Source organism: Trichosurus vulpecula, chromosome 2 (genome assembly GCF_011100635.1).
Source record: "Trichosurus vulpecula isolate mTriVul1 chromosome 2, mTriVul1.pri, whole genome shotgun sequence".
Classification (NCBI taxonomy): Eukaryota; Metazoa; Chordata; class Mammalia; order Diprotodontia; family Phalangeridae; genus Trichosurus; species Trichosurus vulpecula.
The window spans coordinates 163267680-163293982 of NC_050574.1; the positions used below are offsets into that span (position 1 = coordinate 163267680).

General features: G+C 39.7%; 2 protein-coding genes across 3 annotated transcripts in view; one reads left to right on the plus strand and one right to left on the minus strand.

The window, feature by feature from the left end:
• The window catches only part of SIAE (sialic acid acetylesterase), a 47863-nt gene extending 23257 nt beyond the window's left edge, over positions 1-24606 (minus strand). The window contains exons 1-3 of the mRNA XM_036743339.1: positions 24317-24606; positions 19790-19951; positions 2498-2673 (exon numbers count right to left, since the gene is read on the minus strand). Of these exons, the coding sequence (XP_036599234.1) occupies positions 2498-2673; positions 19790-19951; positions 24317-24392 (414 nt within the window). The 5' untranslated portion in view covers positions 24393-24606. The remainder of the gene's footprint in view (positions 1-2497; positions 2674-19789; positions 19952-24316) is intronic.
• A 1307-nt stretch (positions 24607-25913) lies between these two features.
• Positions 25914-26303, plus strand: part of SPA17 (sperm autoantigenic protein 17) — a 28825-nt gene continuing 28435 nt past the window's right edge. For both annotated transcript variants that reach the window (XM_036743342.1, XM_036743341.1), the window contains exon 1: positions 25914-26079. In XM_036743342.1, coding sequence (XP_036599237.1) covers positions 25926-26079 — 154 coding nt within the window. In that variant the 5' untranslated portion in view covers positions 25914-25925. The remainder of the gene's footprint in view (positions 26080-26303) is intronic.

The window sequence follows — 26303 nt, forward strand, 5'->3', positions numbered from 1 at the left end:
CATTTAAACATGTTTCCATTTATACATTTCTCACTCAGTGTTATAAATAACACCAAATATAAAAATTCCACCTCACCCTAACAACAAGATGAGCTACAATCTGCCATTTTCTTCATTTGAATGTAAAGGGTGGTAGGTAATAGCAGAAATCCTACCTCATAGGACTGTCTGGGGGTGTGGTGGAAGGAGGAGCTGAGAATCTTCTCGATTCTCTGCTGCTTCCAAAGAAGAAAAAAAGCTCCAGAGATTGTTAAGGAACAAGGAGAACAAATTATAAACCTGGTTTTCAGGTCTGTCACCACCTAGAATGTTGCTCACTTTACATGAGAACAGGTTAAACAAAAGTTAAAAATTAACCCCCAGAGCTAAGTCTTATTTCCATGCCATGCAGAGAGAGGCTTCAGACTCAGCCAAACTGAAAAGCAGAATCAGAAAAAAATAAAGGCAGGAAATGTCTGTGTCTCCCTTATTGATGGGAATCTAGTCTGGTTCAAAATGGGATCCCCTTGGCATAGACTGCTATTAAGAATATGACTGTATAGATAAAAGCAGATCTAGTTCATGCCATTCTGTACAAACAGCGAGCTGCAATTAAAGCATTAAGCAAAGTACTATTTTCCTTAATGAGTTAGCAGTAATTCCACTTCTGAACAAAACTATGTTTTCTAACACTAAGTATAACTGCCATTTTTGCTTCTAGCTACTTAAAGGAATCCAAACCTGAGAAAAGTAAAGTGGGAAGTAATAGAGAATAAAAAGAAATAAATCAGATAAGAAAGTGCCTATGACTTCATAAAGCGATTAAGTCAAGAAGTATGAATTTAATATGGGAACCTAATGATAAGATTGAAAAGAAATGAATTTTAAGTCTCAAGATGATTTCGTGGCATTACTATCACAAACAAGAAGTGGCTAATTGAACTAGAGAGACTGCAATAGGCAAGACAAGTGTTTGTTGAAAAGAAAGGATGCAGTTTTGAAGATTTTATAAAAGAAAAATGATGGCTTATGATGACTTTCTGAATATAGAGACAAAAGAGAGGCAGGGAGATAGAGAAAGCAGCCAAAACAAAACAAAACATCACAGTGGAAAGATTGAAGCTGGGGAAGATGATTATCAATAGAGGAAGCACATTAATTCCTTCCTACTTTACAAAATAAATGAATGCCAATCAAGTGCTCAAACATGCCAAATGTAATCCAAAAGGACTTATTCAGAATGTACTCCCTGATACCAAGCCAACCTCTAAACATACTCTGAAAAGGTTGGTTAGGCTAACCCAGTTTCAAATGTGCCAAACAATATAGCTTGTACTACTTAGCCTAAACGACAATCTACAATGTACAATATTTTGGTAAACTTTTGTCTATATTCTCTTTTTCGTTTAAAATTTTCCAATACGTCTAAGGAGTTGTTGTGATGCAGGAACCATTACTCATTAAAATAAAGCTACATAAAATTTCCCTTTAAAATTTTAAGTCAGCTGCCTAAAAGAAGGGATTAATATAAACCTGGACAGCAAAAGCACTGAGTCACTCTAGCCAAAAGGTGCTACCTCCCTTTTGTTCTAGATTGGCTTCCTTTGCTGGAAACTGAGGGCTAAGAACAACAGAACACTAGCACTTCAGAATTACCAGAATTGATTCCTGTCCTAGAATAAAAATTGTAAAACAATTTGCAAACCTTAAAGCTCTATTTAAGTGCTAACTATTATTATTATTACCAAAAGGTTTGAGGCTCTTGCTTTTTCAACAGTATTTACTATCTATAAGAAATGCTCCCTCAGGCCCACTAGGCTAGACAGGACTTATTCTCTGTTACTAGCAAATTAAGAGTGCTTTGCTATATTACTACTATGCCAACATGCTCTTATGCTTTTTCCTCTTTGAGTCTCTGTATATAGCTATGGATTAATCTACAATTTTCTTCCAAAATTCAGACTGCTTTCATGCTCTTCTTCAGAGTAGCTTTAAGAAGTAATTAGGGCTCATAGAATAAAATAGAGATGAAGAAGAATAAATTCAAAATTAACATCGAAATCTAAAAGGTCAAGCCTGAAATGAGGAAAAACAGCAGAAAGTGACAAGGAAAAATTAGGATATGAAAAATTGAGGAAAAAAGTGACCAAGTGACCACTGACATATAGGACCTCTTGATACAAAGAGCCTCTACATTTCAAAAAATGCCCATCAGTGAGTTGTTTCAAAGACCATCTTTAATTTGCATCTGAATCTCAACTTCTGAATGTCAACATCAAAAGATGAGTCAGTGGTTTAGCAATAAAACAGAATTTAAGTGTTCTTATTTCCATTACTAGGCCCTCACCAAATCTTCCAACACAGCACAGGAGAGGAAAAAAAGGCTCATTTTGTCTCCAAATCCTCCTCTACCCAGTGACACTCTCCAGCCTTGACCTTCTGCTGGTTATCTTTTGCCCAATGGGAATAAAGTAAATACCAAGGATTTGTATGACATTGATATGTATTTGTAAGTTACCTGGGAAACTGTCATCTCCATGTTACTTTGCCCACTGCATAGCCAAACATCTCCAAACAAGACATCATGTACTGTCTGAGTGTATCTCTCTTTCTTGATGATTTGTTCTGCCGTCATGTTGTAAGGCCCACCAGGCTTCATAGGATCCAGTACCACAATCCAGGTCTCAGACTGTTCTGAAACATTATCAAGGCCCCAAGGACCTAATCAATCTCAGATTAATTAAAACAGAACTAAAATTCAACCATAGGCTTCAGGAACTCATGTGTTATTCCCAAGTCTCTAGATACTATTTAGCTGAAACCTGAAAATAGAGTACTTGAGTTGTCCACATTTTGGCCAGCAGATGGGAATAAGGGGAACATCAGAGGTTCTGCCCACCTATCCTAAGGAATAAAAAAAATCAGGCACAAAATTAACAAATGAAAATATCTCTGCTCTGTACTTACTTACCCCTCCCTCTCAGCAGCACTGTCAAATAGTCCATGAAAAACTAGGAGTCCAAGACCAAGACCTAAGCCTACAACAAGATCTGTGAATTAGGCCAACCCACAACCCAAAGTGATAGATAACAAAAATACAAGTTAAATAATATCCTACATTTTTAGAGCTTTACAGGTTACAGATTGCTTTCATATCTATTCTCTCATTTGATCCTCATAGCTACCCTTGTGAGTTAAGCCAGAAACATATTACTCTCCCCATTCTGTAGATGAACCAACTGAGGCTAAGAGATATCTAGAAAATAAGAGAAACAAACCCAGACCTCAGGTACAATGACCAATTCACTGTGTATAGGTACATGTTTTACACTATACTATCCTACCAAAACTAGTAAAATAGTTTGGGGAGTTTTTTTTTTAAAAGTAAAAATCAAGATTCTAGTCCAGCCAGTATGCTAACAATGAGAAATATTAGAATAGGTTCTCTTCTCTCTTTTCCTTTCCTATTCCTCTGACAGATTGTGTTGGTAAACAAAATGGGCTCTTAGCACTCAGTTCAACCAAGTGCCCTTGAAGAGTTTGGCCTTTGTTTCCTTGATTAGATTTGGCAGTCCTTGGTGTCCTCCTTGCCTCAGGGGAGGGATTAGTTTACACATGAATTTGAGTGACATGTTTGGGACATCAGAGGCTTTTGGACCACATGGGTTTAAGTTGCCTTTGTGACGATTCTAGGTCACGTGGGTGAGTCGCATGTGTGACTCACCCTTGACCCTGAAAAAGATATAAAACCAGGGGTTGGCTTTCTATTTTTCGGAGCTCTTACCCACAGCCATAGTGGCACGCGTGACTCTGGGCCAGCCCTTGTTATGAGCTCCCAGGCTGAACCTGGGTGTTGGTAACTATGAATTGTATTGGGTCTGTCGTCGATGTTTGTAATTTGTTTGTATTTGTTCCGAAGTTCAGGGTGCTGGCTTTTTCCCCTGAACTAAGTGAATGGTATTTGTATGTTTGAATTAAAGTAAACTTGTCAACCCCTTAGCATTGCTTTCCTTACTAAAGCAGATCAAAAGAACCTGGGCTTTTGCAATGTGCTGGTAGCATGCTTGTTATTGGGCTTGTATTGGTTTTTTATCCCCACAACAGCTGCTAGCCAGACTGTTGAAACATAGATGGACAAATAAATAGGAAAACAGAGAAGTAGAAAGAAATATTTAAACTTACCTGGATAGCCTACTTACAATCAACTGAACATTAACCAGATTTAGACGTCTGCTCAAGTTTTTCTATGGAGTTTCTGACTTATAGGACGGTGGTCTTAGGATACAATAAATAAAAGAAAACCTTTCTAAGTCCCTCATCCAGAAATTATCAACTTATTCTTTGGAATGCACCCTCTAACATCCTCAGCAATTTCAATAAAGTACTTCTATAATAAGTGATAAAATAGAATCTGGGAGCACCAAATAATGGAAAATAAGGTGGCAACATGGGAAGATGAAGGGAAAACAAAGGGGAAAAATGAGAAACGACAACTTCAAAGCAAATTCTCTTGGCAAAATAGAGAAGGAAAAAATCCAATTATTGCATGCTCATTTAATAAAATGAAATTTCAAGGTAATGAGAGAGACAAAATTATTAAAAGGGACATACATGTAAAAAGTATTGTACCAAAGTTCTATGCCATTTGTTCTCCTAAGCAGGTTACTAAAAAGATAGCATGATCTAGGTCCAGTGAAGGCCTGAGACAAAAGGGATTTCCCCACTGCACTGGAGGCATCTTGCCAAATCTGAGGTAGAAACAAACAGTTGGGTGTTGTTTCCCTTTTAAAGAGGATAACTCAAAGACCTAGATAGCATAGCCCCAGGCCACAGGGGCTTGGAAATTCCAGAGTTAACTGTCTGCTGTTCTTTTTATTGTCAAAATAATCAGACATTAGCATACTAAATGTGCAATGCACCTAAAGTACAAAAATCACTGTTTTGGAAACAGTGGGCAGTCAGTACAGACTGTGTGGCACAGGTGCTATGTGCTCCGTATGGCTTACACTTCTGAGCAGGCAGACATTCAATCTGTCCTGACTAGAGTCTTTCCCAAGGTTTTTCCAGGATGCTTTCGCTGATGAGGCCTCCTGGAGAAATATATTCCTGACCCAAGCAGCAACTGGTTACAAGATATGGTCACTCCTAAGTAAGTTGTCTATTCACCACATCTTCTAAATTGCTCTCTAACACAGCAATGGGAAAAGGAACAGTTAGGAAAATTAATATATTTGGGCAAAAAAAGCGAAACCACCTCATCACATGTCTGAGGCTGTGGATATCTCCAGGGCCTGAGCAATCTAAACAGAGCTGGACTGTATTTAGACCAGACTCTAAACTTAACTACTACCTCTCAAGGAATACTTCCAATCTGTCCAAAACACAAAACAGGACTGATTACCCATCTTCTATTTTCATCTTCACACTCTTCTCAAGTCCCCTTCCTCCTATCTAAAAAGGCAGCTAGGTGGTGAAGTGACTAGAGTGCTAAACCTGTTGTCAAAAACACCTGAGTTCAAATCCTGCCTTAGTCACTGACTAGCTGTTTGACCCTGGGCAAGTCATTTAACCTCTTTCTACTTCAGTTTCTTCATCTGTAAAATGGGGATAATAGCAACTACCTCCCAATGTTGTTATGAGGATAAAATTAGATATTTGTAAAGCACTTTACAAACCTTAAAGTGCTAGCTATTATTATTTTGAAATTACCACTTCCTCAAATAATCTACCTCCTACCAAGATAACTAAGTAACAGGGAAAACCAAGTAACAACCGGGATGATACTTTAGCCCTGAGTGTGCTGAGAAGTGTGACAGAAATAGAATAAGGCTTTTACACTTCGAATATTGGACACATCTAAGAGTAATATACTATTCACATTTTAACCAGTGGCATAAATTTAAACTTCCATTCCCATTTACATTTCCCCTAATTACTCGTCCTTATTATCAACTGAAGAAAAAAAACGAATACAGAAGATTAAGTGGGAAGATGTCTTTAAAAAACTAGTCCTATGACATTTTCTTGTTTTTCTTTTTTCCCATTCATATGAGATGTGTATTATTATCATTTTAGGCTCATGGTGCCACATTTACAATAGAACTCTCAGATATCAAAGAAGAAGAATAAAGGGACATTCTCTGCAACGGTCCCCTTTTCTACTTCCATGTCAGCTTGGATATTGAAAAACCCTGTCTTCTACTTCATTCTCCCTCCCCCCACCCCTGCTATACTTTGGCATTTTCTCAGATGCAAATTGGTTTAGTGACATGAACTCTAAAAACGTATGTCAAAAGCTCCAATGCTAAAATTCAGCATCACTAACTAATACAAATGTGCAATTTCTACTGTAATCTTAAATAGATAGCCTTAGTAAAAGAGAAGTTTAAAAAACAGCTGGAAAGATTCTTCCACTCTAGATTCCAGAAAGATTCTTCTGTTTATTCATTGTAACATATGACAGCTCTTAATACCCCAATCATTTGAAGGTGTCTTTATGCTTCTTTCATTTGAAGAAGTCAAAGAAAGAGAGTCCATTTGTATCCTACAAGGAGCTGCATTGAGGCAGACATGCTCATGCTCAAAAACACCACTTTTATGATTATATATACCCTACTCCTCCGATTTCACCACTTATGTCTAAGAGACTCATTTACAAAACCTTACTATGGAGGATGGTGGAAAATATGAGCAGTACCAACTCATAAAACAAGAAGCAGTAGAGAATAAAATGTTAGCAGGAAGCTTGGTGTAAAGCCTAATTAAGCCAGATCACCCCAAGAGCGGTTAAAGATAAAACTGGAAGGATAACAAATAGATGAGAAATGGAAAACATCTATGAATAAATCAACAAGCATTTATTAGATAGATAAAGCAAGAGAGCATTAAGTGTTTACTGTGTGCCAGGTCCTGTGGTAAGTGCTGAGTACATAAATGTGAGCAAGCAAGATAGTCCCAGTACTCAAAAAGGTTACGTTCTAATGGAGGAAAACAACACATAAAAGGGAACTAGAAAGGGGAAAGGGTTGTGTCCGAAGGGCAGAGTCCAATTTTCTTGTAGGAAGGGAGTAGAAATTATGGTCCAAGTAGAGAAGAGCAGAGATAGCATGAGCTGGAGATGTCCAGGAAGTGCCATGGAGGTCTAGATTCAGGCAATATAAAACCAAAGCTAGCCTGTCAATACCGAGAATGGTTCCAGGCACCGATCCCAAATTTCTAATGAGAAAAGGCTAGATGATGATAGCCCAAGTGGAGAGAAGTGAAAATAGTATAGCAGGGAGGTGGCCAGAAATTTTTTATTAAGCTCCTATTATGTGCCCGGCACTGTGCTAAACTTTACAGATATAAAGACAAAGGTAAAATAGTTTGCCCTCCAGAAGCTTACAATCTATCACATGCACATATATAGATATATACAGAACAAAAAAAATAAATAAAGGGGAACACTAGCAGCTGGGAAGAAGAGGAAAGGCATTAGGCAGAAAGTAGCAGCTGAGTCTAAAAGGAAACCAGGGATTCCAATAGATGAAAAGGAAGGAGAATATTCTAGGCATGGAGAACAGCCAGTGCAAAGGCACAGAGATGAAATATTGGGCTTTGTGTGAGTAGACCATTGCCAGGAGGCCAGTAGGACTGTACAGTTAAGTGTGTGTAATAAGGCTGGAAAGTTAGGTTGGAGCCACATTGTGAAGAGCTTTAAATGCCAAAGTTTGGAGTTCATATCTGACCCTATAGCAGTGATAGCCACTGGAATTTACTGAGTAGAGAGATGACATGTTAAGACCTAAACTTGAGGAAAACCACTTTGGCAACTATGTTGAGAAGAAATTAAAATGGTGAGCCTTGAAGCTGGAAGAGATTAATAAGGCGGCTACTGCAAAAGGACAAGCAAAAGATAATAAGGACCTCAACTAAAGTGGTGGTTCTGTAAATGAAAATGAGGTGATGTACAGGAGCAATAATGTGGAAATAGAAACAAGACTTGACAAATAATTGGATATATGCGATGAAGAGCTAAGAATGACACTGAGGTTGCAAACCTAGGAGATTATAAAGATGGTGATACCCTTGAGAGTGACAGGGAAATTCAGAAGAAGGATCTGTCTGGGAGGAAAAACAATAAGTTCTGGTTTTGCACATGCTGAGTTTCAGAAGGGACATCCAGTTCAAATATACTATAGACAGCTGGCAATTAATAATAGTCAGTATTTATATAATAGTGCTTTAAGGTATACAAACTGTTTTACAAATGTTATCTCATTTTATCCTCACAACAGCCCCAGGATGCTATTGTTATCCACTCCCTTCCCCCCATTTTTACTAAAGAAGAATTGAAACAAAGAAAAGTTAAATGACTTGCCCAGGGGTCACACAGCTAATGTCTATAGCAGGATTTGAACCCAGGTCTTCCTGATTTCAGGTCCATTATTCTATCCACCGTACCACCTAGCTGAGATTAACGACTAGAGTCCAGGAAAATATCAATATTTATTTCTGTGATGATTCATTTACTTCATCAATAACAGTAAACTCCCACATTTGGACTCAATGTCTCAATTCCTGATGTCCTCCATGAAAATATGAGAACTAAGGAAAAACAGTGCAGGAAGAGCAGCCTGACCAGACCAAGTATACACAGCAGTCTCAAAGTATTTGAAACAGGGAAATAAAGAAACCAAATACATGGGGGAAAAATCATAGTGTTCCTGCTTTTAAAAAAGGTAATCAAGAGGACATAAATAAACACTGACCTATATGCCTACTTTCTCAACTATACAAAAACTTTATTAGAATGTCTATGTAAATATTGAAGAGAATATAAGAAGGAAACAAGCAAACTTTTGCAAAAAATACTATCTAGCAGCCCATATCTTATTTAAAGTCACGCAATTATTTGAAAGGTAAACAAAATATCACTGTGTTCTCTGTTGACTTTAAGGCATTTGACTGTAATACAAAATTTTGCTATGAAGGTTCTCTAACAAAGTGTCTCGCATGCATATATATTAAGATCATACAAAATTCCTTGAAAACAAGAGAGGTAACTCTGATAAAATGATCCTTGGATTATCACCATCACAAAGGGCACATGTTCACCAATGGTCTTTGCCACCATCATGAAGGATTTTCATCAGAGTTTAAAAGAATGAGAAGTTCCCTAGAGACAGCAGATCCTCCAGATTGTCCAATTTGTTGATCACTTTGTGCTGCTCCCATCAAGCCCTGGAATACTACTGAACCTCCTGAGTTTTACATCACTCAAAGGAAATTAGCCTAACATTTCACATAGGAAAATCCAAGTAGATGATAATTGCCTATTATCCATACAATATGTATAGATGGATAGAACTGTTTCATTAAATATCATGGACAGATCCTACAGGTGGATAATGAACTGGGCCCAGAATTGAATAGAAATAGGAATTTGGGCTGGCTAGCATTTTGGAAACTATAAGACACTTTCAACGACCCTAAGCTTCTCCCTGAAAGAAATCCATCATTTTTTATAGCAAGAGTCTTCCAGTTATACTAAATGGCTGTAAAGTATGGAACACCACAATCACCAAAGAATCAAAATTCCAAAAGAATCACCCAAAAGGAAATGAAGATATGTATGGTGGGCATAAATAGTTTGTAGCCTCCAAGTAAGTCATGTAATAAGAGTATAGGATAATAGGGTGGTGGAGTAGCAAGAAGCAATGCAGCTGAGCTCCCATACACAAAACTCCTCCATACAAATCTAGAAAATGCACCAGCCCAAGCCTGATGGATTAATACAGAAAAAGTCACTATGAATCCTTCGTCCAACCCTGGTTGGATGGAGAGAGACAGACAGAGAGGTCTTTTGAACTGGGAATGGGGTTGGAGCTGGAGCACACCAAGCATGAAACACTCCAAGGCCCAGGGGAGAGTATGTAGCAGAATGAAAGGAGGTCTCAGACCCATACTGTGACACCATGATTGAGAAACGTTCCAACTGGCAGCATTTTCACCTATTATATGAGTACAGATCTAGGGCAGAATAAGAAGGGAAACTGAGTATAAGGGGGATGTCCTGTGTATGAGAGCCCTCATAGTGTACTGAAAAAAGAAAGAAGCTCAGAAACAAGTAGGAGTGGTTAGGCTCAAATTCCCAGAGCAGAGTAATATCTCAGTTCCAGTATCTAGTCCAGCCTACAGAGAATAATTGGGGCAGGAATCCAAGACTAAAGAGGAGCCTGCAGTTCTGTCACGTTGAACCAGAATAAATTCCTAGCTGGCTGATAGGGACTGAGTCCAACAGCAGTCTCTAGTTGTTCTGACCAAAACCCAGGTCATGGATTTGCAGGGATTTTACCAGGTAGGGTAGCAATCAGACTTTGCCCTAGATCAGACCACTCTGAGAGTACTGAAAGCCTGAAGAACCCCAGCTTATTCCTGAGATTCTGGAATAACACAAAACTCAACACCCAAGAAAGCAGCAACAAGACCAACCCATACCTACTCTCCAGAAGTGTGGCAGAGCCCAATACAAACATCTAGTCCCATGCCAGGAAGTAGTCTGCAAGACTAGGTAAACAAATAAAAGAATCCCATTAAAAAGAGTTATTATGGTGGCAGGGCTACTCAAGACACAAATGCAGAAAAAGAGAATAAATCCAAAACATAAACAAGAAATGTCTTAGATCAAAACACAGCTGGGGCACAAACAACTAGAACTGGAAGAAATGAAGCAAGGGTTGTTTTGTATTTTTTGTAAGAGATAGAAATGTTTTTATAATGTAGTGAGAATGCTAAAATAAAAAAATGGCAAAGAAATGAGAAGTATAGAAGAAAAAAATTGGAAAAGGAATTAACTAACAGTTTGGCAGAACAGGTACAAAACTTGGCCCAAACCACAAACTCCCTGAAAATTAGACAGAACCAAAGAGAAGCCAATGACACCATAAGACAACAAGAGGTATTAAAACAAAGTCAAAAGATTTAAAATACAGAAGAAAAGTTAAAGTGTCTCACACAAAAAAACTACTGACCTGGAAAATAGATTGTGGGGGAAAAATTAAGAATTACTGGACAATCTGAATGCCACGACCATAAAAAGAGCCTACACATCACATTTCAAGAAATCTTTTTTTTTTAATTGCTCAGGTCTCTTACTTAGAATCAGAGGACAAAGTGAAAATATAAAGGATCCACCAGTCCTAAAATAAACCTCCAAATGAAAACTCCTAGGAACATCATAGCCAAAATCCAAAGCTTCCAGGTTGAAGAAAAAATAGTACAAGCAACCAGAAAGAAAGAATTTAAGTACCACAGAGTCTCACAGTCAGGATCATACACAATTTAACACCTGCACTATACAGGAAGAAAAACCTTGGAATACAATATTACAGAAGGCAAAGGATATGGACTTATAGCCAAGAAAAACTTACGAAGCAACATTGAGTATAATGCTATAAAGGGAAAAATTAACCTTTAGAAATAGAGGACTTCCAAGTATCCTGTCAAAAAGACCAAAGTTGTGTAGAAACTCTGAAGTTCAAACACAGGAGTGAAGAGAAAAAAAATGTAAACATGAATGAACAATGATAAGGAACCAAAGGATAAACTGCTTACATTCAAATATGAGAAGATGATACATGTGTCCCTCTGAGTCCTATCATTATCAGAGGTCATAGAAGGAGTCTAATTACACAAGGCCTAGGTTCTGTTATATTTTGAAGATCTTAAGAGAAGAATAGAAAGAGAAGGGAAAGAAAGAATATACTGAGGAAGAGAGGTAAGGAAAGGAAGGTTGGGGGAAATTATCTCACATAATTAGGGTGTACAAACTAGGAGGAGGAAGTGGGGAAAGCAGCTGACAATTCAACCTCATTTTCATCTGAACTGATTAAAGGAAGGAAGAATACATATAAACACAATTGGATTCTGAAATAACATTTCCTTCAACATAGAAAGAGAAGGATAATTAGAGGAAGGATAGGTTAGGAGAGAGATTAGTCCTAAGCAAAACAAAAATTGGGAATGGATGAACAAATTATGTTATATAAATGTGACAGAAAACTATTGTGCTGTAAGAAATGATAAAGGGAATGGTTTCAGAGAAACCTGGTAAGATTCATATGAACTGATGTACAGTGAAGTGGACAGAACCAGAAGAACAATTTATACAATGACAGTAATATGATAAAAGCAAATGTGTTGGTAAGCAAAATGGGCTCCTTAGCACTTAGTTCAACAAGTGCCCTTGAAGAGTTTGGCTTTTGTTTGCTTTGAGTAATCCAGTGTATTTCATTGAGTCTTACTAAGTGCTAAGCCCCAGGCCCAAACCCCTATTAGGTGTAAAACCTATATGGGTGTGGATTGGCAACTAAGGTGGGGCTAACTCCAGGGAGGGCCTAGTTTACATGTCTGGGACAGCAGAGGCTTTTAGACCACATGGGTTTAAGTCACCTCTTTGTGACGATTCTAGGTCATGTGGGTGAGTCACATGTGTGACTCACCCCTGACGCTTAAAAAAGATATAAAACCAGGGGTTGGCTTCCTCTTCCTTCGAGCTCCTACCTACAGCAGTGGTGGCGAGTGACTCTGGGCCAGCCCTTGTTCTGAGCTCCTGGGCTGAACTTAGATGTTAGTAACTATGAATCTGTATTTGGTCTGTCTGTTGATGTTTGTAATTTGTTTGTAATTTTCTCTGAAGTTCAGTGTGCTGGTCTCTTCCCCTGAACTAAGTGAATGATATTTGTGTGCTGAATTAAAGTAAGCTAGTCAACCCCTTCACCTTGCTTTCCTTAGTTAAGCAGATCAAAAGAACCTGTGCTGTTGGCAGCTTTCTGGGTGCTGGCTATGGGTGGATCTTATATCCCCACAGAAGCTGCTAGAGGGATTGTGGAAACAGCAAATAACTTCAGAAGAAGAACTCTTATTAGTGTAATAACCAACCATGACTCCAGAAGACTTATCATAAAGCATGCTACCCATCTCTTGATGGAAAGGTGAAGGATTTAGAACGCAGAATGAATTTTTTTTAAAACATGGACAATTGTAAAGCCAACCAGTAAGTGAAAGATCTTTCCATTGAATAGGCTTCAGGTGGGGCTTCAGGTGGGGCCAACAAAGGGAGGTCTGATTAGAGATAGACCCACACCTTTTCATTAACTAAAAGTGAGGCCCCAGGCTAGTTAGCAAACTAGTTTGCTAGTTTGAGACAGGTGTGAAGCCCTCAGGGCCCTAAGCAGAGTTGCTAAGAGCACAGCCAAAGGTCTGTGCCTGAGTTCTAGTCAATCACATGACATTCTAGTCAATCAGATGACATCTAGGACTGTATAAAAAGAGAGAACAGAACTTAGAGTGGAGCAGAAACTGAGGACTAAGGACTGAGAGTGGAACTGGCACAACAGAGCTGGAAGCAGTGAAGTGCAGAGCAGCAGGATTCAGAAGCAGAGGGCCAGCATCCAGAGTGTGAAGAGCAGAGAGTGCTGAACACAAGAGGGAGTTGCAGATATCAAGGAACTTGGAGGCAGCAGCGCTGAAAGAGAGAGTGCTGAGTGGACAGTTAGGATTCATGAGTGTAAGAAATGGGAGGAGGAGTTTTGTTTCCACAGAACTAAAGGTGTGCTTGCCTGCCATCCCCCACCCCAGCTTTAGCAGAGACCAGGCCTCAAGGTCAGTCAGGTGAGAGGTCAGAGGCTTGTACGCATGTGCATACTTTTTGAGAAGGCAGTCTAGGGAATTAGAGAGGCCAAACCCACTTGAACCTGTTCAAGCTTATATAGGGTCTGGTCTTGGTCAAGAATCCAGGCCTACTGATTCGCATAATTTGCATATGTTAAAGAGGGAAAGTAGGGGAAGTAAAAGAATATAGTTTAATCCTAAACTAAGACAAGGAAAATCTAATTAACTTCACTTTTGCTTCTGTATCCTTATCCTATTTATATAAACTATATAACCTAGGAAAACTATGTAAAAAAACAAAGACTGTAAACTAACCATGACTCTAGCAGGAGTGGAGGGAATGGTTATCCCTGCTCCTGCAGCTGTATCAGTGTGAGTGTTCCCGTGAGCACTACACCCGCTCTCTCAAGAAGCGTAATAAAATGCCTTCCTCTGCTCACTCTGGTCTTGAGTTCTTTGGGTGATAATGGGCAAATCACATGGATTTTCCTAAGGTCAAGTGAAGGAAAGCAACAGGCAGCGGAAGCTCGCCAGGCTTACTCCTGGATCTTGTCTTGGGGTGTCCTGTGATCCCCACAGATTAAGGGATGGCTACCACTTGGTCTTCCTCTGGGAGTCCTGTGGTCTGTACAGCCTTCCCTAAGGATTATCATAGGGTTCTTCCTCAGGACTTTGGCCCTGCCTAGGAAGTCCAGTGATCCCCAAAACCATGTTTCTCACAATTAGTGATCTTCTTATATGAGGGCCCTAACATCCAGGGGAAACACAAGCATGGCTTGGTTTCCTACTATAATATTTTGTTATAATCTCCTAGTTACTACAGTGAGGTGAGCTTATTGGTTTTGGAATATTATTGCCACAATATCAAATTGGGGGCATTGGTCCTTGAATTTGATCCTTTGGAATCTAAATAAATGTTATACTTCTTCTGCCTTCTACCTAGAGAATTCCTTACAGTTCATGATTCCAAACCATTCAGGCATGCCTATGGTCCTCTCTGAGGTCATGAATTTTGCCTTACTGATATAACAATGTAGAAATTTGTTTTGATTGACTATATGTTTGTGATGGAGTTTGTTTTTCTTTAGTTTTCAGTTTGGCCTGGGAGACTGTAGCAACAATTTGGCTAGCAGCTGCTATGGGGGTGTAAGACCCAACAAGACCAGCAACAAGAGCTGCCAGGACAGGTTCTTTGATCTGATTTACTAAGGAAAACAACTGTAAGGGGTTAACAATCTCACTTTAATCCAACATACAAATATCATTCACTTAGCTCAAGAAGAAAAGTCAGCAACCTGAACTTCAGAGCAAATACAAACAAATTATAAACATATATAATATGAACAGACTAAATCACAATTCATAGTTACCAAAGAACCAATGGGTCTGTGTTATCAAAGCCAGGGGCCAGTTACAACAGCTTGCCCTGAGTCCCACACCACTATTCCAGTGACTAACAGCCCCCAAACCAAACATCTGGGTTTCTTCAAAGCCAGGGGGCTCCTTAGTGGCTACCCAGAGTCTCCATACCAATACTCTTCCAATAAGTGAGAGCTGGGGACAAAATGCTAACCTTTGGGTTTTTGTACCCTGTTCAGGGCCTGAAGGATTCACACCTACTCAGCAAAAGGGTGTGAGCCTAGGGCTTAGCACCTAGTTAGCAAAAGGGTGTGGGCCTGGGGCTTTGCACCTAGTAAGGCTTAATCAAAGGCATTTGATTACTTTAGCATTTCTAAAAGAGAAAACAGTCCCACCTTAATTACCAATACAGGGACTGGGGTGGGAGAGTAAAACTTTCGTTGATTGTAAAAAATAAAATATAATCTTTTTGAAGATTAATGTAAAGAATTAAAGAATAATAGATGGGTAGCAGGTGTGTTGTATCGATAGCTCCATATGGCACAACAGATGAATCCCTCCATGGAAGATCTATGGTAGGACATGGAAAAGAATTGCACCAGAAGAAAAGGCATAAATGGGATGGGATATGCTTGAGTTAAAGAGTACTGACATAGATGAAATCATATATCCAATGAAAATCAAAAAAGTAGTCTATGAGACCCATCCTGGCCTATTTTCAGATACAATTTGTCCAGAACCAACTGCTCAATATTCTATATTACTGACTTCTGTATTGCATGGACCATATCTTTTCAGATGAACATTTTATCACCATTCCTTCTTCTTTTCTCTTTTCCCTCTGCTAAATCTAAAACGTGAATAGCCACTATATGGTTTCTAATGATCACAGTCCCATTTATAGTCTATGTCTTACACACATATACACAAGCATACATGCTCAATGAGTGTTAATGCAGTATTAAAAGTAAGGCAAAGTAAAGCTAACTGGATGTCTCAAAATTTAACCAAAAGAATAGAACTTAGACTAGAGAGGTTAGCCTCTTAACCCTTCAAAAGTCCCTGTGGCATCTTCTGCTTTAATAGGCATCTCCTTTGCTTCTCCATGACTCCATGAAAACATTTCTAGTTCCTTTGGCCCAAATAGTACCTTAATTATTTTGCTTTGTGTAAGGAGTGGAACAGATACATATTAAAGCATTTTTATAAGACTAAGTAAACAATGCCTCTTTCCTTGTACTCCCTCTCCTACAAAGGAGAGGTGGAAGAGCTAATAAAAACAGCCATTCTCCTTCAGAATGTCATCTCTTGATGACATCTCTCCTTGAGAATGTCATCAGGAACCTTTAAGTCACTTGTTTCCCATTAGGAGGAAGTGGCTCCTGCTCCTGGGTACCACCAGTCCTAACTGAAGCCAAGGGAGCTAGAAGTGAAATGTGTAATTCAATTCAACCAACCTTCACTTATTATGCATATAAAGGAGGAGGGAAGAAGCACCTCTTTTCTGATGCATGCCTCATTTCTTTTGTTTTTGCCACCTCATCCCACATTTCCCCTCCATTATGCATGCAAAATCTGAAAAAATATAATAAAAGGCAAAAAACCTCTCAAACAGAAAAATATAGGATTGTTTTAAAATTTGAGTTTATAATGTGGTATAGTATTTTACCTAGATTTATAATGAACCAATAAACAAACTATGCCAGAACTTAGCACAGTCATAGAATACTACACTTATTCATGATGATGATAATCATTAAGAGAATCCAGTTTTATATTCACTCATTTCTTGTATTTAAAATACTACCCCTTGTACCTTGTTTTTAAATTGACATTTATTAAGTGCATACTAGGCAGCAGGATATAAAGAAAAGGACACTAGTCTTGGAATCTAAACACCTGGGTTCAATTCCTGGCTCTGCCACTCATCTAACTGTGTAAATTTGGCCAAGTCATCTAACCCCTCTGAGCCTCAGTTTCCTCATCTATAAATTCAGGATTACAAAATACTTACGTTAAGTACATCATAGAGTTGTTGTGAAGATCAAATGTGACAGAGTATATAAAGTGCTTCATAACTCCAAAGCTCTAAACATACTCTCTAAATGAGTTATTGTCATGACCCTGCATGGTACATTTGAGGTTTGATTATAAATGTATTAATGACATTATTTTGAAATGGCATTGCTCAAGGCAACATTATATAGTATATACCTGTATCCTGTTAGTCATTCATTGCATCCCAATATGATTAAGAATTGATTCTCAATAAGACAAGCCCTCCCCATAGAGCAATGCATTAAACGATATCTGTGTAATCAAGAAACTAGAGAAGAGGTTGAACCTGGGTTTGGACTGCTTTTGATTTTGTGCAAACCTGTCATTTTATCAATATAGGGAATATCCTGGCATAGAAACTCCTTCCACTAACACAAATGGGAAATTCCTTTGTAACTTATTATAATCTTACGACGATGAAGCTTTGAAGTGATATTGCCATCCCAGAAAGCAATTTGGAACTGTGCCACAAAAGTTATTAAATTGTACATATCCTTTAGTCCAACAATACTACTACTAGGCCCATTACCCAAAGAGATCAAAGAAAGAGTTTGAAAAGGACCCATATGTGTAGAAATATCTACAGTAGCTTTTTTTGTAGTGGCAAAGAACTAGAAAATAAGAGGGTGCCCATGAATTGAGGAATAGCCAAATCAATTATGGTATATGAATATACTGGAATACTATTTATACTATTGTTGTCCAGTTCAGTCACTTCAGTTCTGACTCTTAGTAACCCCATTTGGGGATTTCTTGGTAAAGACACTAGAGTGGTTTACCATTTCCCTCTCCAGCTCATTTTACAGATGAGGAAACTGAGGCAAACAGGGTTAAGTGACTTGCCTAGGGTCACACAGCTAGTAAGTATCTGAGGCCAAATTTGAATTCAGATCTTCCTGATTCCAGGCCCACTGCTCTATCCACTGAGCCCCTTAGCTGCCTCCTAAGAAACAACAAATAAGACAATTTCAGAGAAACCTAAGAAAATTTGTATAATTTGAGGCAGAGTAAAGTGAGCAGTCAGAAGAACAATTTACATAATAACACTGTAAAGAGAAACAACTTCAAAAACTGAAGAACTCTGATCATTGTAATGATCAACAAGAGGTTCAATTCCAGAGATCCACTAATGAAGCATGCTACCCACCTCATAACAAAGAAATAATTAACTGAGAGTTTAGAATGAGATGTCTATTGATGGACATGGCCAATGTAGGAATCTGTTTTCCTTGACCATGCATACAAGGATGGAAAGGAGTAAACTGGAAAAAAATAAGCAGACAGTTTAGAAAGAAAAACTATTATAGCCTTAAAGAGTTGCCTGGGGCACTAAAATGTAAGGTGACTTGCCCATGGTCTCACAACTATAAGTCAGAAGCAGAACTTGAATCTAGGCCATCCTGACTCTAAAAACAGCCCACTATCTACTACAATACCATGTCTTTCAGCATTTGATTTACTAAAAAAGATGTGGAGAGTCAGCAGATATAAGGAGTAACATTTCTTCTAACACCTGGTAGCCTAGAGGCGTCAATTAATTTTTCTACACCTTAGCTTCCACCTCTATATGATGGGAATAATACTAGCCCTCACCTCATGAGGTGTTTGTATCAGATGAGATAATTTATGTAAAGCACTTTGCAACCTTAAAGCACTATGTAAGTATAAGTTACTATTACTGAAGTTAGATACCAGAGTCCTAAATCAACAATAACTAATCCTCTTTTTTTCAGACCTCCAAAATTTTATATTTCATGCCATTTAAATATTCAAAGCACCATGAAGTCCTAAGCACTGGAGGGTTCACCTAGATGAGAGGTTCCCAAACTTTTTGGTCTCAGGACCCTTTTATACTCTTAAAATTAATTAGAACCCTCTGAAGAGCTTTTGTTTTGGGGGTTATATCTATCAACATTGACTGTTTTGAAAATTAAAATGCCTTAGTAGTGTTACAAAAAAATAGTTTTAACCTCACAGATCCCCTGAAAAGTTCTCAGGGACTCTCATGAGTTCACTGACCACTCGAGGACCGTTGATCTAGTCCAAGTTTTCTTCCACTTTTTTGTGTCCTCTGGCAGCCTGGTAATGCCTAAAGACTCTCAGAATAATGTTTTTAAAAGCATAAAATAAAATACATAGAAAACCAAAGGTTACTGAAAATAACGATGTGATTTTTTTTCTCATTCAAGTTTATAGACTCCTTGAAATCTATTCACAGACATCTTCGGCGTACATGGAGTCAATTTAAGCTCCTGATCTAGTCTATCAAATAGCTGAATGTCCTCTACAACACTCCTCCATAATGGTTATCCACCTTCTGCTTTAACACCCCCAGTGACAGGAAACTCATGATCTCCCGAGGACGTCTACTCCATTCAAGCATTAAGGCCTACCATATTCCCACATAATCTAACCTGTGTCACTTGGTACAGCCTCCCCATCTGTCCCACCTCATGTGCATCACTAACAATATGATCTCCCCAATTGATCACCTGACCAAGCACCTAATGTGAGTTTCTTTATGTTCTAGTTTTCTGACCCTTCCTTCATAAACCTACTTGTGTATTCTATTTGTATATGCTCCTTGAGGAAAATTCTAGCACAAATTCCAGCACTATCTTTGGCACCTACCAGTTCCTACAAAAAGCCCAACTTGCAATGGAGCTCAAGCATTCATTTTCAGGTAATCCAGCAGATGGCACAAGAGGACAGATGCTGAATTAAATAGGGGTTGCCTTACCTTTCACATAAGTTATCTTCTTCATGATGGTTTCCTGAGCTTGGTGCAGAGTCACTACCACAATGCCCCCAACTTTACCATAACCCCAGACCACAGCTCCAGCTGGTTCTTTCTGCAACACCATGTGATCACCAATGTAGGAAGCAAAATGAAAATTAACACCTAGGAGGAAGAATAGTTCCATCAGAAATATTACAACCTGAATAAGCAGACAAACAACACAGAGTCTTTATATATAAGGCCTCTAATGGCAACAGTATATTTAATCCCACAGTCTCATACTTATTCCTCCTAACAAGTAAATAGCCTAACTGGAATACATGTCAACATTATAAATCAAGTGCAGATGAGCAATGTTGAATTCTCAAGAGCCCACTGCCATCCAGGCATCTTCCTCACTTCATTTCATACAGTTTATATCTTGCTTACCCCCTTACTCTCTATGGTTCAATTCTGAAAGGTTGCCTCTCTTTTGCCTACCACTAACAGTCTCCTGTTACATACTTACAAATGAGAATTTATAAGTGAATCACTGCCTTCTCCTAATCTCTCCTACACTATCTAAGGTTTCTGACACCCCCAGTGACTGAGTCTAAATTGGAAGCTCGTTTTAATCCTTCACAGCACCAAGCAAAATTTCTAAGTTTAATAAATATCTATTGAATTAACAAACTAAAGAAGTATACATTTATCCAGTTTGTTCCTTTCTTCTGGTTCTTCTCTTTTCTATGTTTGCTCTTCCTTCTACCAATGCTGAGTTTCCACAAACAATTCACTATGACTTCCTGACATGCTGGGGGTCCTGAAGTGATTGCTCCTAAGCATTTATAGATGTCTGCCAGAGAGACTATCCTGAAGTATATAGGTGCTCTTATTATCTTAATGGTAAATATAGAGATACTATGACAAAAATGAAGCCAGAAGAGAAAAAGTATTGGCAAAAGGACAAAAAGGAGTGCAGTTGAAAAATGTAAATTCTGTCGTAGAGATTCAGTAACAAGATGGAACAAAAACTTACTTTAACAAGACAGTTCCTAATTTTTAACACTGAGCCTGTATTGAAGTGTTTTATTAATAACAAGTTTATTATCTAAATTGTCTCAGTAATATGTCCATCAAAATGTAGCTAAAAATAGTACATTGTTAAGTCACATTCTAATCATTAAGCGAGAATAAAGAGATTGATATTTTGTAATCTAAAGACAAATGATAGACAGGAGAAGAGATCACAATTAATGGGAATTTTCCTTTCTAGAAGCTACAAATAATCTTGCAAAGTTCCTTACATGATACCTATCAGGGCATCACAGTCAAAGCAGTCACCCACATACTCTCAGTGGACAGTCACTCTGAGCAAGAGTCCAATCATTAAGACCTCTCCTATTTATAATGAACCAACCTAGTCCTACAGGGTTACAACATCCCAGTGATTGCATAACCATATAGGCAGTTTGCCAAAAGTAAGGCATATGTGTAGGAGGGCCTTGTCTTGGGTAGGTGCTTCATACTGAACAGAAATGATAACCAGGAGCAGAGGAGTTAGGTGGGGGGAAAAGGAGTGAATTTGGGGGAGATGAAATGCAAAAGAAGACTTGCTGTGTATAAGCCCAAAGAAGGACCTCAGCAAAGAAAAGGGAGCAAATTGTAACAGAGTGGCAGAGGAGAGCTTTCCAACTCAATCCATCATCAACAAACTTTTTTGAGCACCATCGTGTGCAACTCTGGAATAGATCTGAGAATCATAAAATTCACAGAGCAAGGGGGAACTTTAAAGATTATCTACATTTCACAAAGGACAAATGCCCAGAAAAGTCAGGTGACTTGCCTGAGGTCACAAACCCCATAAGACATGGTAAAGAAAGAAACCCAGGTCATAGGACTTTCTCCAGTTCACTGCTTTCTCAAGGGCACCACACTCTTTATATCCCAAGGTAAATAAAGAAGACAACATTCCTTGTCCTCAAGCTCAGATTCTAAAATTGACAATGACAAAGGCACCTGGTTGAACATTACCGTAGTTATTTCTTTTTTTTTAACTTCTCTTTGTATTCCTAGCCTTTCTTCCTTTGTATCCCACAGTGCCTTGCACATTTTTTTCCAGACTGTTCAGCACCCTAGAATCCAGAATTACCAGATGTACTAAAAAGTTAGTTATGGAGCAGCTAGGTGGCACAGTAAGTAGAGCACCAGCCCTGGAGTCAGGAGGACCTGAATTCAAATCCAACCTCAAACACTTGACACACTAGCTGTGTGACCTTGGGCAAGTCACTTAACCCCAATTGCCCTGACTCCCCCTATCAAAAAAGAAAAAAGTTGACTTGCCCAGGGTTCTCGTAACTGGTGTCAGAGGAAGAGCTTGAACCCAGGATGCCCTAACGAACTTCAAAGCTGGCCTTCTATCCATTACACCACATTGCCTCTGACCTTGCAACATAATAGGGCTCTTGTTACCTCTATGCAAATGAATCACAGATCTATATATCCAGCCTGTGTCTCCCCAGAGTCTGAATCCTGCACACAGTCTATTAGACATTTTAAAATGGATGCCTCCAGGACACTTCACACTCAACATACCCAAAATAAAACTTATTGCTTCTCCCCAAACCTACTCCTCTATCAAACTTTCCCTGCTTTCTGTTGAAAGTACCACCATAACATAGATAACCTGGGAGTTATCTTTGATTCCTCACTGTTTCTCATCCCACATATACAGCCAGTTACCAAATCTTGACATTTCAACCTCCCCATGTCTGGAGAATCCATCTCTCCTTCTCTCTACTCACATAGTCACCACTCTAGTTCGGACCTTCATCACTTTTTTGCCTATGCTATGGTAATGACCTTCTAATTAATTGGTCTGTCTTAAATCCCTCCTTACTCCAATCCATCCTCTACACATCTGCCAAAACCATTTTCGTAAAATGCGTATCTGACCATGTCTCTCCCCTATTTAATCAACTCCAGTGATTCCCTATTGCATCAAGGATAAAATATAAACTTCTAGGTTTAACTTTTAAAGCCCTTCAAAACCTGGCCCCAACCTCTTTCTAGATTATGTATTACTTTCCTTCTCAGACTCTAAGATCTAGCCAAGCTGACTTCTTTGCTCTTTGTAATAATCAGTTAACCTAGAAAGTTGACATCATCCTTGACACATATATCTCACATGAGGTTAAGAGATAACAAGCACTTTTTTCCCATGCACAGTTGGTGACAGGACTGTTTGTCCTTGTTAGTCCAGGAATGCCAAATCCCCCCCCAGGGGATCTTCACACAACATTCACTCTCCCATGTCCCCACCTTTGTACCAGCTGTCTCCCATATGTAGAATGTTCTTTCTACTCTCCTCTGTATCAGAGAGTCTCACTTCCTTTAAGACATAGCTCAAGCTCCACCTTCTATACAAAGTTTATCTTGAGCCCCACAACTACCTAACTGCCTTGTCTTTATCAACTTCATTTTATGCATATATATGTATATATATACATTTATTCTATCTATACTCATATTACATGTTGTCTTCCCTGAGAGAATGTAAGTTCCCTGATAGTATGGAGTATTTGTTGTATCCCCAGCAAGTATAGAAGTACCTGGCACCCAGCAGGTACCTAATTAATGTTTGTTGATTGATGCTTGATTACTTGGGCAGAAATATGATGACAACATTCTTACAATAGGGCTTTTTATATTGTTGTCAAATGCATATACTTGATAAAGCCCTCCCCAACATTTACAGTATTATCAACTTTTACAAGTTTTTTTTTCTTTCTTTTCTTGTGGGGTTGGCCGCGGAAAGAAAGACAGGCTAAGTGTCTTCAACTGTGCTAAGGAAGAACGGGAAGATAAATGAGAGAAGATAAGAGAAGGTAATATGTAATGACAGTGATAACTGAGAGAAAAATGAAGACAAAAGACAAGAGGCCTAAGTTTGCTATTTGAGATGAGAAAAACAAGAGGGGTAGAGTCATTATAACCAATCCCTTTATTAGGGGAATGCCCTTTTTCCACCATCTCTGCACTGTTCCCAAAGCAGAGAGGTTGGGTTGTCCATGGATGTGACTCAGTACCCATCCTACTCATAAAAAGGAGGGGACTCGTCCCTAGTGCATATCTGCATCTGGGCCAAAAGTCACGTTGTGTGCCTGGATGCTCTGAGCTTGTGACAGACAGGCTTGTGTTTGTTAGTAAATCTTCATCTCCCCAGACGCCTTGCAAAATCACTCCAGATGAACGGAGGGGACAAAGCTTTACCCATTTACTACCAAACCTTGAAATGCAGTGGTCAGGGGTCCACTACTATCAAAAAAAAAAAGGAAAAACTCAAGTGAAAATGTTGCGATGGCCAGCCCCTCTCCCGGGCCCAAGCGGCTGCCCAGGCTCGTCCTCACAGGCACCTTCAGGCCAAGGCTGCGGGAGGGCTTTCGGAACACTTCTGGCCTCGGGGGAGTGCCGGACCTAGAGAGCAGCCTCTGGAGTCCGCAGCAGGCTGAAGAGCAAGGCCAGGCCCCGGCCCGGCCCCCACCTCACCTGCTCCGCCGCCCCCGCAGGCCCCTAAGAGCAGCGGCAACAATAGTAGCGCCCGCAAGGCCGAGGTCACCGTCATAGTTCCTAGGCACCCAGGATATGGTGCTCAGAGCTTTGGGGCGGGGACAGTGTGAGGCTCGGGGCGGAGACAGTGAGGCTGGCTGGGGCGGGGCTTAGATGAGGGCGGGGGCCCAGCCCCACCCCAGCCTCTTTCAACCTCAGTGCATGAAGTGGCTGGTGGCTCCGCCAGTTGGACGAACCTAAGTTTTTTGGTCTGTTCGGCCGCCGTAGACAGGGAATCTGTGGAGAAAACGGTTACCCGGCAACGAGAAGAAACAACCGGAACCATCGGCACCGGCAGCCGGAGAAAGGAGAGGTAAGGACGGTAGCCCGTCTACTCCGTCTCCGCGACTGTTGGTCGCCTTTTTCCCCTTTCCCCTTCTCCCTTTTCGTCAAGCTCCCCGTAACTGTTCCTTACACCCTGGCGCCCAAAGGGGCCTGCTCGCCGAGAATAAATCTCCCCAGTAGCGACTCCCAGCCCCTCGAGAAAGCCTGCCCCGGAGGGGGTCGCCGCCTGCTCCCCTCGTAGGTCCAGGGGCCGTCCCTCTCACTCCTCTGGCCCCCATACCCTATCTCCCGGCCTGGCCCGAGATCTCACCCAGACCAACTCTCTCAAAAGTGATCCAAACTTCCCTCTGCCACACCCCCTTTCCCTTGGGCCCTCATCACACCCTACTTTCCCATTCCCCAGGGACGCAGCCCTCCCAAGCCGGACCCTCCCTCCCCTTAAGACTGCCCTTCTCCAGTCCAACCCCGCCTAAGAGACCAAGACCTTAAGTGGGTCTCGCCACCCTCTAGCACCCGATTCGCCCTCTCTTAAAGCTGTTGTAAACTGTTGCTGCAAAGTAGGAGGAGAACTGGCCAAGACAAAGCCAACAAACATAAGAACTCCAAAACCTCTGAGATTTAAGGACTTTGTTTCACCCCCAGGAATGGCAGCTTAGCACATCTAAAGAGTGACTTGACCCCCCCGTGCAGAAATAGATGAGGTAAAGATTGGATTTGAGGCTCTTTCATCACTCGGGCCTTGATATGAAGGGCCTCTAAATTAGTACGAGTTCTTGAGCAAAATTTTCCTAAAGGTTTTTATTTGCCGACAAGACCATCTCTACATCTTCCCTGAAGAGGGGCACTCTATAATCATAATGTTTAATTAACCTAACTACTGGTTTACCTTAACACAAACATCTCTTGGAAGTAAAGTTATATCTGGTATGATTTTTCCCATGTAGACCCAAAGAAATTAAAATACAGAGTTTAAAAACGATTTACATCAAATCATTCACATATTTGTTGTAGAAATTAAGGATTTGACCCACTAAATGGGTCTTCTTTTGCAGTATTATCTTACTATCCAAGGAAAGCCTGCAACTCTTTGAAGGTATAGATGAGCCTGAGGTTGTGCTCAAGAAAAGTTGAAGTAGAGAACGATTTGTCCATCAAAAATCATTTACTTTAGGATTTTAATTGTGCAAATGAAGTCTGGAAATGGAGGTTAAAGTCAGTGCTCTTTAATAATCTCTGTGTACAATAGGCAGTTCCTTCCAAAGAGATGTCGATTCCATTCTCCAATACGCACTACCGAATTCCACAAGGATTTGGGAATCTTCTCGAAGGGCTGACACGGGAGATTCTGAGGGAGCAGCCGGACAATATTCCAGCTTTTGCAGCAGCATATTTTGAAAACCTACTAGAAAAAAGAGAGAGTAAGCTTTAAATGGGCCTTTTAAAGTGTTTTTTTTAGGCTAAAGAATAATTATTTGATTTCCAGTGAAATTTGCTTAAGGAAACCTATAGATAAGTCTTTTTGACAGGTGACATTCAAATATAAGTTTTTGGTATTTGATATACTAGTCAAAAATATGTTCCTTTTAGGCAGATGCCCTTCCAATAGAAGAAATGTATTTCTTACATGGGTTTTACTGTATTC